Genomic DNA, 16885 nt, shown 5'->3' on the forward strand with positions numbered 1-16885 from the left:
TTTGTTCTTTTTTTTCAGTATTCGATCTAAAGTTGAAACTATTCATTATTTGTAAATGTTTATAAATGTTTACTAATCATTTACTACCTTTATGTGCATTGGACTTTTAGCTAAACTGTAATAATGATTGTGTAAAGGATGGTTAGTTGAGTTTAGACAAATGCTTGCAACAGTCATAAGAAGAATGCTTGAGCTGCTGTGTTAGTTATCAGAAATGAGTGCCAAAGCATTACTGCAATCTGACTTGGCCCTCTGACTCAAACCTTTACACAGCACCCTGTCTGCTTCTAATCAAAACCGGAGAGTGTTTTTCCCATAAGACACTGATACACACACAGATAGAGGCGTGGAAAGAGAGTGTGCGTGTTTTTGTGATTTGTGAGGACACAAATGTGTATAATGACATGGGTATTACACTGGTATTACAACTTGAATGTGATTTTTGAGGACATTTCATGAGTCCTCATATTTCAAATGGCTTTAAAAACATACTAAGCAGTGTTTTATTAAAAATGTAAAAATGCAAAATGTCTCATGTGACGGGTAGGTTTAGGGACAGGGGCAGTGTAAGGGGATAGAATATACAGTTTGTCCAGTATAAAATCCATTATGCCTATGGAATGTCCTCACAAGGAGAGAGAGAGAGAGAGAGAGAGAGAGAGAGAGAGAGAGAGAGAGAGAGAGAGAGAGAGAGAGAGAGAGAGAGAGAGAGAGAGAGAGAGAGAGAGAGAGAGAGAGAGAGAGAGAGAGAGAGAGAGAGAGAGAGAGAGAGAGAGAGAGAGAGAGAGAGAGAGAGAGAGAGAGAGAGAGAGAGAGAGAGAGAGAGAGAGAGAGAGAGAGAGAGAGAGAGAGAGAGAGAGAGAGAATGTCTGTAAGAGAAAAGGGAATGTGGCATGCCGATTTTATAGGAAGAATTAAATGTTATGAACAGCACGGAAATAGAGAGGGGGGAAAGAAAAGCAGAGAGAGAGAGAGAGAGAGAGAGAGAGAGAGAGAGAGAGAGAGAGAGAGAGAGAGAGAGAGAGAGAGAGAGAGAGAGAGAGAGAGAGAGAGAGAGAGAGAGAGAGAGAGAGAGAGAGAGTAAGAAAGTAAGAAAAGTATACAACTGTCAGTTTCCAGAAGAATTGCACATTAGAGAGGATATGAAGAGACTGGTTTCTAAAAAGAAGATTTGAGAAAGCAAGAGATGGAGGAGGAGAGAGAGAAAGAGAAACAGTGAGACGGTCAAAAGCAAAAAGAACAGTCATCTTAAGCAAAAACTTCTAATACCGTCAAGATGACAACATGCTCTCCACGTCTCAAGCTCCACGTGTCTCTGTTTTCTTCTCCTCCTCCTTGTGTATACCAGGGAGAAAAGGCTTCAACAGAAACTGACCAAGATCAATGATCGCCGCAGACGTCTGGGGAGAGATTGGTCGCTCTCCCTCTTGTGGAGTTCTTGCATCATCTTTCCAACCGCTTCATTGAAGGAATAACGCAAATTGGTTGCAGAACCAATTAGGGACGTTTATTGCAGAGGAGCGTTGCGGTTCTGACAGCTGAACATTTGATATATCAACAGAGCTGAAGTACTAGTCTAGAGGCTTCAAACTTGGATTCATATCTATCTATCACCTTGGAGAATTATTAAATACAATGTTTTTTCTGTGTTGCTCTTTAGACCTCTTCAAAGCAGGAATTGTTTGGACCATAGAGAAGTTGTTGACCCCTGGAGACACATGACCTTGACGTCCTGGCTTGAGAACAGAGCTAGCTGTGTCAGAGGGTGAGCTCACCAGACGATGTGGAGAGTGGGTAACTGACCGCTCCATCGCCACAGACGAATGGTACCAACACGGGGTGACACGCTCACAAGGCCAGAGGAAAAGGAGGACAAGAGGAGAATCGTTCAGGTAATACTTAGACTGTCCATCTGCTTATTAGTCTCTTTAGAAATATCCACTGCGCTGGCTTACTGTCACGTTTTTGTTGTTTATATACAAATTAGGATATTCAGCTATTATAGCAGGGACTACCGACTAATACTGAGACTTAGACATTTCCAAACATGGACAAAGTAAGTTCAGGATGTCAGTGACGTGAGCAACTAAGGATTATCTTTCTTTATGAAGATAACTGTCTTTATCGAAAATGAATAATTCACAAAAGTGCTTGGCAAAGGAAACCAAGCTCTGTCAGGCTGGACTTCATGACCAGATGTTCCACAGAGGGAGTAACTTCTAGCCAGATGTGAGAGGAATGTCCTGGTCAGGACCTTCTCTGAACGCTTGCCGCTAACCGCTGACTTCACATAGACGTCATGAAGATCTATCAGACCTAAGGGACTACAAGAGCTTCTGCCATTTCACCATGCTGTGTGGTTTTCCCCCAAAGGTTTTTTATTACTGCACTTCTTTCCATCTTGAGACTTCTGGTCTAATTTAAAAAAGAAGTCAGTAATTGATGGGTAATCACTGAAGAATGACTTGTGCAAAATGTAGAGAAGTATTACTGTATTTTGAGTGGGTGGAGGGTCTGCTGAAATGCTTGGCTGACTCAACGCTTGGCGCAAGGGTAAATGTGATTTGTCTATTTTTTTTCTTCACGATTCATGCAGAAGATATATATATATATATATATATATATATATATATATATATATATATATCTGTAAGTATCCAAAATGAGTCAAAAGCTGTGAACACTTTGATGTTGGTCATTTTACACTTGATTGTTAAAAACAAAAAATCTATAGTATTTATAATGTTCACAATGTTTGTCTCAATTTAAGTTGTTAATGCACTTTTCAGTGTAACATAGAACAGACTTTTCAGACTAAACAAGTTTAAGAGCACTTGAGATTAAATGTCAAGCATTCATTACACGTGGCATTTTCATTTCTCTCACATATAAAGATTGTGTCATCACTAGTGTTGGACAATGAAGTAAGAAATTATCTCTTTCTCTGCAGAAGGACCTGTATCTGGTTTTGTGCTTTCCGTGGGTTGTAATAATAAGGCTCTATGGGCTAGCAGAGGGATCTGTCCATGCCTGTTGCCGTTCATAAAAGAAGCTGGGAGGATCATGTGACCCCACGCACAGGATTACAGTACAGCTATGATGACCTAGACTTGGTCTGCTGCCATGTGCGGTACCAGCGTGGCAGGTGTGCCTCGATGCCCGAGTGTGGTCATCAGCAGCCTTGGACTTTATCCTGCCCTGAAAATGGTAGTGGAGATGGAATGAAAAGGATGGAGAAGATAGTACAGAAGTTTCAGGGTGGATCACAACCTAACTGCGATGGTGCAAAGGGCCGAACATTGATGCCTGAAGATACTGTCAATGAGACAGCACGGCACAAGAGTGACCAAGATAGCAGGCTACATTCAGACAACGTGGCAGATCAAGATGAATTGCGGTGTTCTGCTTCGGGAAATTTGCAAGCTCACAATGGAGATCCACATAATAAGGAACTAAACAAGGATAAAGTATCTTCTCCCCATAGCCTGACACATTCTGTGCCTACTACCAAAGTATTGGCTCTAACAGAGGAAACAAATGATTTATCATCTGAGTTGAAGGACACTATCTCCTTAAAGAATTCTGTCAAAGTTGACTGTTCTGAGCTGACTTCTTCCAAAAGTGGAACTTCTGTTGAAAATACAGAATCATTAGTGAAGGTCACTGTGAGTAGTCAGATGTTACTTGAACAGATGAGTGTCACAAGCGGAATAACAGACATAACTAATAAACCTCCCACCTCTGACTCACAACAGAAATCTGCTGACCCACACGTTATTGTGGAAGGGCAATGTTGTGAAATGTCTGAACAGACTATTTTAACATCTGGCAAAGTTGAATGCTCATGCACAGATGAAACTATGATCCCAAACGTTTTATCATCATCAACTTCTCAAGAAACTTATCACATTCCAGAAGCTAGCTTAGATGCTAATAAAGCAAGTCTAGTCTGCAAACATCACATAGTGACTCAAAGTCTACAAGACAATGAAAATCAAGGTGATGGAATTTTTAAATGTTTTGATCATGTGGTGTTAAAGGTTGGAAGTATTAAAACACCTGCTTGTGAAACTTTTCAACTGGAACCATCTGGAAAAACTGACACAATGGAGACATGGCATGATTGTTCCTCAAAACTCCAGACCATCCATGAGGGGTCCTTTCCTGAATTTGGAGATGATGCTTCTGCTCAGATATCGGCAGAGATGCCAGAACATTTAACATGTACAAACACCAATAACTGTGAGAATTTGACAAACTCAGAGGATCAAAACTCAAGGCTAAAGGAGACAACTAGAGGAGATCCTCAACCTGAGGGACTCTATGAGGAACTTCAGAGAAATCAAAATACAAATACAGGCAAAGAACCTGAGATTGTCCCAAAAGCTGAAATTTCCCTTGTCAAGCTTCGTACAAGGAAGGTAAGATATTTTACATATTTTGTTGTTGTTGTTTTTTTGTTGTTGTTGTTTTTTTGTTGTTGTTAACAATAGTGTACAGGTATGATTCTGTTTGGACTGAAATAGTCAACCTCTTAAATCATGTACATTTTATGACAGGTTTCAATAACTTTCCATTCAGTTTTATTTTTACTCAAGGGAAATAAAAAGAAGAGCATGATGAAAAAAAGTGCCCACGGGATTGTTCCCATTATGTGCCATGCTTATTAAGGTCAGTCAGTCAGTATGGGAAATTCTGTGGGAATTTCCACATAAATTGTCTGTAACAGCAATTAAGCATGCAAATAAACTGAAATCAGCGAAAAGTCGTTCTATGTTATGCATCACAAGATTCCAATTAGTTTCGCATTAAACACTGTATTGACTGTTTCTTATTTATTTATTTTGGGGTATTTTTGCAAGTTTTTATTATAGAGACCAGAGAGAACAGACCTGAAGTTATGGGGTGGAAGACAGCGGAAACGGGATCAGGCTTGTTTCAAACCTGCATCTCTCACATGAGCACCGCAGCTCATACTGTACTGCAGTTTTTGTTTTTTTTGTTTTTTTAAAACCCCAAACTCCAAAAAGTATTAAACTTTGGAGGGCAATTCATTCAACCAATTTGTGTTACAAACATAATTGGTAACACAAATTATGTACTTTAGCTTGTTGAAGAGATGTGTGCCATTACTTTTCTAAGCTAATGTATATGAGACTTACGATTTTCACCTGAATATCACCTGGCGTATAATAAAGAGGGGGAAAGAAAATTGTGTAGACTTACAGTGAAAAAGTAGGAACTCAAGTCATATCTATTCACACAAATGGGAATGTGCACTTTTGACTTCAGTCTGTAAGCAACCACCTGTATCCTTTCAGAATGGCCTAGCAACCTAGCCAGCAACTATCAACCACTCAGAACACCCCTCAACACCCAATCAACCACATAGCAACGCCGTGTCAACCACTCAGAACACCCCTCAACACCCTATCAACCACATAGCAACGCCGTGTCAACCACTCAGAACACCCCTCAACACCCAATCAACCACATGGCAACGCAGTGTCAACCACTCAGAGCATATTACCATAGTGTTAGATAAGTTTGCACATGCAGAGTAAGCACTTTTTTCAGACAATGTTCAGTTGCACTTCCATTCAAAAGATTGAGGTTGTTAAGATGTTTTAATGTTTTTTCATCAAGGCTGCATTTGTTAGATCATTACTCATCAATGTCACATGATCCTTCAGACATCTTTCTATTATGTTAATTTGGTGCTCAAGAAGCATTTTTTTATTGTCCATGTGGTAGCACGTCATTTTACAGTACTGTTCCCCATGTACATTCTATGTATAGTAATTGCATTAACTATAGTTAATAACCAGGTACTAAGCCTGAACCTACACTAAACTTAACCATAACCTACAGTATGTAGTTACCTTATATTACCCAGTACTTCCTTAGGTAAGTACACTGTCAATGTTTTGTCAATTTTGATCAATTTAATGCATCCTTGCTGAATAAATATATTTATTTTAATAAAAACCTATTGAACTGTAGTGTAAATTTTCTTATTATTGTTCCGTGCACTGCACACATCTCTTCATGAGTGGCCAGTGTACATGCTGGCTTTTATTTTTAGCTGCTTACAAACCAGTTCCAGTATGTTTCTTCTACAGATGCTTTCTTCCTTCTCCATGTTTGTTCTTGCTTGTATACACAGTTCTGATGAAAAGCATTCATATAGCACCATGCTTTTCAAACACCACATCCTAAATCACTATGCCAGCTCACTGCCACACCCTATTGAAAGCAATGACATCACTCCGGATTACATTCTTGGCCATGGGCATCTGTGGAATGTTCCATGGTCCAAGAAACTGGCGTCACACGAGACCTAAAATGGCACGAATAGAGTACGTGCGAGAATGTGTAGGCTTTGTGTGTCTGCTGATGTGTGACAGGTAGTTTGTTTAATCTGTTTGGGGGGTGCTTGTATGCATATATTTTTACCTTTATGTGTTTACGTAGGTGACTGACAGCAGCCCGCCTTGCCAACCTCTATCCCTTAGGTAAAGTCTCTCATAGCTTTCTGTGTTTACTCATCCTTGCCCTATTCCACAAGACCCTGGAGGCGTCGTCCAAAACACAGTCATTATTTATACAGCAGGATCCATTAGAAAGGAACCAGCCCAAGCAAAACACGCCATGCTGTGTAATTGTCATTTATTTGTAAGGTTGAAATCCAGGGCTGGTGGCTGGAGTTCTTGAGGGGATTTGTGTTTGTTACAGAACGCTGGAATGAATGCGAGCCATTTAAGGGCTTGAACGACTCTTTTCTGCTGCTAATGGAGACACAAACTATTATAAGTTGAAGGACAGAGTGAGCCACGGGAGTCTTGAATGTGAGAGTTCGTGTTTGACATATGAGTACTGAAGGAATCCTGCTTATTCCAATTATCTCTTTCAATGAATGAGCAATAAAATTAGCAAAGTAATGTTAGTAATGTATTAGTAATGTTGACGGAGAGATAGATACTCATTTGGTTATTCTCTCAACAACACATCAGTGTTGATTTTGGAGACCAATGATAACTGAAGTATTTCCCTTTTACGCATGATGCTGCTCACACGCAGACACTCTGAATGTGCTGGATTGTGTCAGTCGGGGGATTTATCAGGGAGTTGAAGTATGAATCTGGGCTTCATGGTGGATTTGAGATTCTTGGAACCATTTTAAGTGGAACTAACACAGTGACTGTTTCAAAAATCACTCCCCATATTGAGCAACTGTCTGAGATCACATTCTCTCTCCCTTTGTGTTTGTATGCTTGTAACTGTGTGCATGAATTTGTGCACTCAAATTCAAGGTATGGGGTGTGAATCTTTGGGTAGACAGATAATCGATTTGAGTCCAATTCATAGGTTTTCTTTTCGATTCAGGAACTATTTTTTCAAAAGTAGAACAATTTGATCTGATTCACAATGAGATGCGATTCGATTTCGATTAATGATTAGATCATTAGATAGTTTTTTTAAGCCACGTTTATAAAAGCTACTTAAATCTTCAAAGTCATTCTATCACTTGTGGTATGTTCACAGTCTAGAACACAGCATATCTGAAATATATACAGGGATGTGATTGTGCTAGTGAAAAAAAGCAGGACATTTAAGACCCAGAGTAAAGCACTTTTTGATTTTTAAACACCTGAATCAGCCATTTACAGCATGAACTAGAGTGACACATGGAAATATATTTAACAGCTATAATTTATTTCTAGTAATTTATATAATTGATTTATTTTGTCCTATCTACAAAACAGGACGTGGGGAAAATGTAAGGGCAATAATCGCTATTCTGTAGCTCTATAAATAATACAACTGTGCTTCCAATACCAATAAATATCATTCAGTAAATAAAACTCCAAACTTCTACAATAGGAATATGTAACATAAAAATGTTTTTGTTTTTTGGGAAACTGCACATCATATTCTGGCTATAGGCCTTCTGTTACGAACTGCTCAGAGACATGAAGATGAAGATCCAAATGCAGCTTTATTCAAGAATAGTCGTATAGGCAGGGTCAAGAATCAGCAGACAGGACAATGGAGAATACACAGAGGGAATCCAAGAAACAGGCAGAGGTCAGGGCAGGCAGCAATAATCAGAGTCCAAGAATAATCCAAAGTCGAAAACAGAAAAACAAACACGGGAAAACGCTCAAAAATGCAGACACAACAGACTTTGCAATAAGTGAATGTGAACACCAGGTATTTATGGTGTGAACTAAACAAGATAATGGTAAACAGGTGAATAAGATGAGTGCTGATGAGTCCGGGCAGTGAGTTATGGGAAATGTAGTTTGTGAGTGAAACATGATCGTCTGGTGTGGAGTGCCCTCTGGTGTCTCTCAAGGGCACTCCAGCTGGTGACCGTTACACCTACAGATAAAATTATGAATTATATTAATTATTTTTACGCATTGGACAATTAAGACTACACAATATTATCAGCATGATGAATAATTTATATTGACTGGAATGAACTGTATACAGAAAGGTAGCAGAGAATGTGATCGATCGAGCTTTGCATGCTCTTTATACGCATAAATGACCTTTTACGTGCATAATAGGCTAATAAGCATCTTTTAGCATACATAAAATACGCACTTTTTGCGTGCATATGAAATACATACTCAGCCAATTCTACCCAATGGGTAAATTTTGCGTACCAGATGCTATGCACATAAAAGATTACTTTTGCATATAAAGAGGACGCCAAATAACTATAGATACGCAGTGCCAGGAGCGATCGTGAGGCTGTCCATAACTTGGGTCTAGTGCGAGTTTAAACACTCTCACAAAACTCATGTTAAAATCACATAAACGGACTACACTGCGACATGAATCTCTTACATCGAATCTGCACTTTGTTGTTTATGATGGGAGAATTCACGAGTTTCAAGTCAGAAATCAGTCAGGGAGATCGCGCATTGAACAAAACACTTTGTTTCTGCGATGAATCAACGGAAACGTGTGCGATTGGTAATAATGCTCAAATCTGTAAAACGAAATCTGTTGGAAATGCCGCAGTCAGATGGATCCAATGACGGTTAAAGGTGCAGTCTGTAAGAATGATATCTAGTGGTCGAAATAGGTACTGCAGCCCCCTGATCCTCAGACCCGATGACGCTTACATGGGTTGCCAGTTTGAGCACACACAAAAGGAACGAGCGCAATGGATAATGAAAAGTGCATGTGAAATATGCAGTATCACAGACCAAAACATAAACAAACATTCCAGCCTGGAAACGCACATTTCAAAGTAAAACAACTGGCTGTAGAAGTGTTTTTCAGAGAAACAAGTATATATGTTAACTTAGCATGATTCCTCAATATATGCAAACATATTATGATAGTTTTATGCTTTAGTAGAGTGAAAAGTTACATACAGCACCTTTAATTATTGTAGTTTGTTTAACTAATATGATCACTTAAACGTATTATATTATATAAATATTTTGAAACAAATTTACATGTTGTAACAAGGTTCGTTGTTATGGGAAGAAGGAGACGTGAACCGGCGAAAATTCCAAACTTTAATAAATAAATAAACAAATACAAAACGAAAGTTAAAGACAGCAGCCCCTCACGGACGACTGGTGTCACATATAATAAAGCAAAACACAACATAAAACCAGGCCTGTTCCTCTCTCTATCTCCACTGTCGTCGCTCCTCCTTTTGAGCTTCCGCTCCTCCGTGAGAGATATGAGACCGGTGCGTCGTGCAGGTGGCGTTCATTAGTAATCACGCCACCAGCCTCATGCCATTCTCCCACGGACCTCGGCCCCGTCCTGCTCGCCACACGTCATTTCCAAAACATCAAAAACTTCTTCTGTTAGAGTTCTTAGATACCAGATATGGATATGTGTATGTGCATGCATGTGTACATTTCTAAAGTTTCTAATAAAAAGGCAGTACCTCGCCCCATCATACTGTGTTTACAGATCACTTTTCACTCACCCTTAGAGACAAAGGGATAATTAAACTGTGCAAAGGTACAGTAATTATGATGATACAGATATTAATGATGAAGATTAATCTCATAATTAGCTCCCTGATGAATACTGCTGATTTGGCCTTGAGATGCACAAAGTCTCTAGAGCAGCCATGTTGATCATACAGAATTTCACTTTGGTCTTGCTACATTTAATGAGCAGTCAAGCTTTTAACCAGCAAAACTGATGAAGCAGTTGACCAGCATGGTCATCATTAAGTGTTGTTTATTGATCAAGAATGTGCTAATTAAGCTGGACGGAGAGTTCACAATTTCATCATTTACTCACCCTCATGTATGCATTTCTTCTGTGGAACACAAAAGAAGATATACAAGTGTATTTGGGGCCATTGGTGGGTTCCACTGTTAATTGTTTGGGACGCCAAAAACCATTAACACAGTTGATACAGGTTTGAAAATATGTGTGGTTAAGTAAATTATGATAGAAAAATCATTTTTGAGTGAAATATCCTCTTAAGAAAGTGAAGAAACCAATGCACCAGCATCCAAAACCCAACATCTATACCGTTCAATGATCTGACAATTTTTTTTATTTTATTTTTTATGTTTTTGAAAGAAGTCTCTTAGGAGATAATTTATTTGGATGCAATTGGTGCATTTATTTGATTAAAAATACAATAAAAAACCTCGAAAATTAAAATTACAAATAAATATATATAAAAAAATGCAATTTATTCCAGTGATGGCACAGCTGAATTTTCTAGTATTACTAGTATTATCCATTACTCTAGTATTTATATCAGAAATCAATTGAATGTGCTGATTGGTGCTCAAGTTACATTTCTTATCATGTATTATATACAGTGTTGGGGAGTAACGGAATACATATACCGGCGTTACGTATTCAGAATACAAATTATGAGTAACTGTATTCCGTTACAGTTACAATTTAAATAGTTGGTATTTAGAATACAGTTACATTGTTGAAATCAATGGATTACATGACGATACTTTTCTGTTTCGTGAGTTTATTCACTCTCTAAATAGATTAAGGCATCTCCATGCATTTCCCAGAAGCCCCAATATGAAAACAAAAAAATGCGCGGTTTGCGTGATCAGTCACAACGGAGTCGGAAGAGGAGCAGCGGGAGCTAGATGTAGAGATGGAGCCGGGACAACAGAGCCAGGACAAGAATGCGTTTCTATCTTGGAAATTCAAACAGCATTTCACATTAAAGAAAGAGAATGGAGAACAAATATAACCGTGCAGTGCAACCATCCTCCTTTCAGTGTCCAAAGACTCCACCTCCAACCTGAAGAAGCATCTTAAAGTTTTTTTTTTTTTTTAATTAGCCAGGGGTAGTCGTCTGCTGTAGTTTTACTGGTCACCTTGCTATCTTATAGTTGTATCAGGTAGGCTACTAGCTACAGGGCTGTAACAATATGCGATATGAAACCGAAATCGCGACACTCAGATCCACGAACCTGTATCGCATGCGAGAAGGCAAAATTGCGACACACGCCTTCCAACTCCCAGAGTTATCCTTCCCGTCCAGATCCAATGCTACCACGTCTTTAAATTACTATTAGTATTATTTGAAGTTAAGATTATAAAATGCGTAGACATACACCACAAAACTAGTTGCGGAATAAATATTTAAAATTTAGCAATTGCGTTATGACCATGCATTTTCTCAGAATGTATGTTTCAAGTTTTGACTGCAAATGTAATTTAATACCAATATATCGAAACGTCTGTTTGAATATCCATACTCCCTTAATAAAGGAGTCAGACATTAGAAAAATATCTGTCAAGAAGGGTTGGCTCTCCACAGAACATAAAATATTCATTTTATTTAATTTTTCTTGTTCGCATTTATGAGGAAAAAAAAATGTTACGGACGTGACCACTCTGAAAGCGGCACTAAGAGACTGCTTTAAAACTTTCACAGAGACATCAAACAGATGCACAAAGCCTTCTTTAAAGTGAATTTCGATTTGTATTAATTGTATCTTAATTTTAATCAATGTTTCATCAACCTAATTGCCTGGAATTAATAAATAAGTAGTAAATATAACAGACAATAGATATCACGGCATGGAGGCGCTGGTGCGTGAACTGGGGCTCGTCTCATAAATGAACCGAAACTTAGCGTGTAAGGTAGGCTTGCCTACTTGCCTCACAGACATGTCTACTTTTAAACAGAACAATTCAAAACGAAAGAAAACAGATTGTTCTCTGTTTATGTAATCCGTTTGAAATGTGCATTTCTCTCCGGCGCGTTCACTAGGCTGCTGCGATGATTGCGAGTCAGCATCGTCAACTTCATCTTTGCATCCGACACTAACATAATTCAGTCATTACTTTTGCCGGTTCTTTGTGACAGCTTTCAGGTGCTTTATTGGCAGCGCCACCTTTACATGTTACATGAACGCGTCACCACCTCATCACCGCACCGGTGACCGCAACATACACTTATAGTCTTTGTTCTTTTATAGCAAATTATAATATATTGCACTGTCAGGAAGACATGGGCCTAACACATTCAGCCAGTTGGAACAGAAAAACACACCAGAATAGGCCTGTTTAGCAAGCAGGATTTGATGGCCGCATTCCTAAACTTTTAAAATGCAATTCAATGTGGAAGTAATCCAAGTATTCAGAATACGTTACTCAGATTGAGTAACGTAACGGAATACGTTACAAATTACATTTTTGGGCATGTATTCTGTATTCTGTAACGAAATACGTTTTGAAAAGTATCCTTCCCAACACTGATTATATATATAATACATAATAAGAAACGTAACCTATTGAACAGTACTGGTGGTCAGCTATGTTAAAGGTGACATACAGGTATTATGCCCCGTTTCATAAGATGAAATATAAATCTATGGTGTCCCCAGAATGTGCGGAATTTCAGCTCAAAATACCCCCCAGATAATGTATTATAGTTTGTCAAATTTGCCCCTTTTTGGGTGTGAGCAAAATGCGCAGTTTGTGTGTGTGTCCCATTAAATGCAAATAAGCTGCTGCTCCCAGCCCCCGTTCAGAAGACAGCCAATACTTTGCACGAAATTCTAATACTCCGGCAATAACAAAACACGTGGATTTCATTCATCCAAAATCTCAGAAATAACCAGTAGCGGAGTGCAGCCTTATGGAGAAACTCTGGAAGAGATTGCTTCATTTCAACGACTTGCATGTACCGTCATGTTTAACTTTTACACAAGTTTACACAGTTCCCTGATGTCTTTATAAGACAGAGGTGACATTTGTTGGTCAAATACTGCAAATACAGACTGTGCTCGTCTGTGCATCCAACGATAAATCAGTCTGCATGCTTTGCTCGAACTTTTGTCATTGCGTTAGATCTGGTTACACTGTTGTCGCTTGCGTTAACCAAATGGTGTCGCAGTGGTTGGAAACGTGCAGATTAAGGGGCGGTAATATGATAATAAGATCCCGTAGCGTTCCTAGGGGAGCGAAATCTGATCGGCTCATTTTTTTACATGCTTGCAGAGAAAGGCTTAGCAAAACAAAGTTACTGGGTTTTCACTTTTCACGTTTTCTGGGTTGGTAGATGCACCAAGGACCCGATTATAGCACTTAAACACAGAAAAAGTCAGATTTTCATGATATTCCCTCTTTAAAAGTGATGTATAAAGAAGAGAACTGTTGATGTATGTCTTGTTTATATGCTCTGAGGTACTGTAGTGTCAAGTGCTTTGTCCTGCAAAGTGAGGAACAATAAATAATCATGTGAAATGAAGTCAAAATGTCCAGTAGGAGAATTAAATGGGCATCTGTTCTCACAATAACACGCATGCTGAGTTTTTCTAGTCCCCAACAGGGTTTTTAAGGAAGATTTTTTTTCAAGAGCTGACTGTGCAGTATTCTTTAAATAAGAAAATAGATTTAAGAGCTTATTAAACACCCCAGTAGTTCACATACCATTTTGATCAGCCCAACCAGGCTTAAAATAGATATTTATAATATATATATATATATATATATATATATTTTTTTTTTTTTTTTGCATTCCTAGAGCAAGAGATTTGTACATGTCAGTTTCACATTCATTTATCATTCACAAACAAGCAGTGTTCTGCATGTACAACCAGAGGAATTGCAGCATGTTTGGTTCCTTTGAACTGCGTTTTAAACTCTGTGAAAGAGGTCAAACTGCCCACCAAAGGCCTCTATCTACATAGAGCTGCAATTCTCAATAAATGATTCAAAAGAGGACATGTGGCTTAGTGCTACCTATTTGATCTGGGCAGCAGCTGATGCTGCTTTAAGTGTGTTGATGGATGACCTCATCTTATAGTCATAGTCTAATTGGATTGAGAGTGTGTGTGGTTGACTGTGTGTGTTGGGGAGAGAATGAGTTGAATAGAATTGTCATTAAGAAGCTAACAAGAAGCACCATGGTTATTACTATAGGTTTCGCACTTGGTATCATCTTAAAAATATGTAAAGACTCATGCCATATTTATTGTATATGTACCGTACCGTTCAAACATTTGGATTCAGTAAGATATTTTTAAAGTAATTAATACTTTCATTTAGCAATGATTCTGTAAATTGATCAAAAGAGACAGTTTATATTGTGAAAAAAAACATTTAAATAAAAGCTATTTTGAAATATCTATAAATGAAAGAATCATGCAAAAAATGTATCAAGGTTTGCACCAAAATATTAAGCAGCACAATTGTTTTCAACATTCATAATAATAATAATAATAATAATAAAAATAAATATTTCTTGAGCAGCAAATCAGCACATTAGAATGATTTCTGAGGGATCATGTGACACTGAAGACTGAAAGTAAAATGACCATCTCAGGAATAAACTATTTTTTAAAAAATATATTAAAATAGAACATTACTATTGAGATTTATTTGTGAGACTTTGAGATATATGAGATTTTCTATTGTGAAAAATATTTCACAATATTACTGCTTTTACTGTTTTTGATTAAATAAATGCAGCCTTGGTGAGCATAAGAGACTTCTTTCACAAAAAAAAAAAAAATATTAAAATGGTAATCATGGTAATCATTCAGTATGATGGATATTTTTTAATGGTAAAATCGTCCAGAACATTATAGTATTATCATGGTACATGTCCAAACAATGCTGGTTGAATTTACACACATCCGTTTAGATAAAAGTAATTCAGATTTAGCAAAATATTAAAACTAAGAATGGATAACCTCACATGACATGCTAAAGAAGAGCGATCCTTCCAACCACAAAATGCAACTTATTTTTTCTTTGGTAGCTACTGTGTCCGGAGCGCTGAAGTAAGGTAAATTATTCCAATGTGTGTCATTGATTGACCTTATTCAATAATATGCAGCACAACAATTGGGAAGGAAATTCTGAAGCTGTCGCTCTGTGCCTTTCCATAATACACCCAGTCTCTGTCCCACTTAAACATGGACATCTGCTCCAGTCACATGATGCAGTAATGTCATGTTCAAGACTCAGGCCAAATATCTAGCAAAATACTTCAGATACTGAAGTAAATGAGTTTACCAAAGGAATGTTGTAGCTTATGCCATTTCCTGAAAATCTGTGATGAGGTTTTTGCAAACACAGTATATGTTTGGGTTTACTTCAGTATGTGTGGCCTATTGTTTCAGTATTTTTTTTAATGTTTTTAAATATATGTCTGTGTATCAGTGTGTTTCTGCAGTGACATTTTTGTGGTGGTTGATCATAGGTGAATTTGTAATACTGTGAGCTAACTTTAAGCAAGTAATCATGTATTTTTGAAAGTACATGAGTCATACTAAATGAGCCATCATGTACTGCTGTATGAGGCAACATGTGAAAGTAAATATGCTGACGTTTTCCATAATTTGTCGAACAAAAACAAGATACTTGCCAAGTATTCTCGCGACCGAAGTTCTGTATATTTACATTATGATAATTCAATTAATTTAACTTCTGGAGACCCACTGCCACTGTATCACTGTAGTGATTTAAAGTACCATTTAAAAGGTTGATGTTATTTAACTCTAAAAAAAAACTTTTCCTACATGAATATTAAGCGGCACATTCATTTTCAGCATTGATTATGATAATACATATTTCTTGAGCACCAAATCAGCATTATAAAGGATCATGTGCCACTGAAGATTGGAGTAATAGCTGCAGAAAATTCAGCTTTGCCATCAGAGGAATAATTTCATTCAAACATTTCTTAAAATAGAAAACAGTCATTTAAATTAGCATAATATTCACAATTAATGTTGTGCAGACTTCCAAAAACTTTAAAAGGTGGAACATGTAAACTTTTTCAATTCAATTCAATTCAAATTTATTTGTACAGCGCTTTTCACAATACTTATTGTTTCAAAGCAGCTTTACAGAATGTGCATTTCAGAAATGTACATATAAAAAAAAACACAGTTAGTTAATCATGTAGTAATTTAGGGCATAACATATCGCCGGCGTCGAGTCGTCTCTTCACAGGCGTCGAGTCGTCTCTTCACAGGCGTTTAGTCATCTTATCGCAGGTGTTGGGGCATCTGAGGTCTCCGTGAGAGGCTGGATACAAACCGGAGCTGACAAACGCTATTTACCTCGGGACTAGCGTCCCGAGATAACAGCAGAAAAGCAGATGGGAGATAATTAGCATAGCTGCTGTTCATAATATTAATCAGTGGCGGTTCTAGAGGGGGGGCCAGGGGGGCCCGTGCCCCTGTGACAACAAGCTTGGCCCCCCTTGTGGCCCCCCTAAATGTGGAGTGTGAAATAATTTTTACAAAACTGTTTTTTTGCTATTGTTGTTATCGTTGTATGCGTATTATTTTTTTATTATTCTATCTTTGTGGATTTGCTTGTTCACGTGACAATTCGCATCACATTCGTGGGAATCGCGGCAGAATAACGTCTGTCTCCATGCACG

General features: G+C 38.0%; 1 protein-coding gene across 2 annotated transcripts in view; it reads left to right on the forward strand.

The window, feature by feature from the left end:
• Positions 1-1128: 1128 nt before the first annotated feature.
• Positions 1129-16885, forward strand: part of dlc1 (DLC1 Rho GTPase activating protein) — a 140453-nt gene continuing 124696 nt past the window's right edge. The window contains exons 1-3 of one of the 2 annotated variants that reach the window (XM_077205028.1): positions 1129-1568; positions 1661-1892; positions 2951-4421. In XM_077205028.1, the coding sequence (XP_077061143.1) occupies positions 3027-4421 (1395 nt within the window). In that variant the 5' untranslated portion in view covers positions 1129-1568; positions 1661-1892; positions 2951-3026. Of the gene's footprint in view, positions 1569-1660; positions 2554-2950; positions 4422-16885 lie in introns of those variants that run through there. The other variant, XM_077205029.1, reaches the window with a different exon arrangement.

This window comes from Siphateles boraxobius, unplaced genomic scaffold (assembly GCF_051911475.1).
Source record: "Siphateles boraxobius isolate OS27281-9 unplaced genomic scaffold, OSU_SipBor_1 53, whole genome shotgun sequence".
Lineage (NCBI taxonomy): Eukaryota > Metazoa > Chordata > Actinopteri > Cypriniformes > Leuciscidae > Siphateles > Siphateles boraxobius.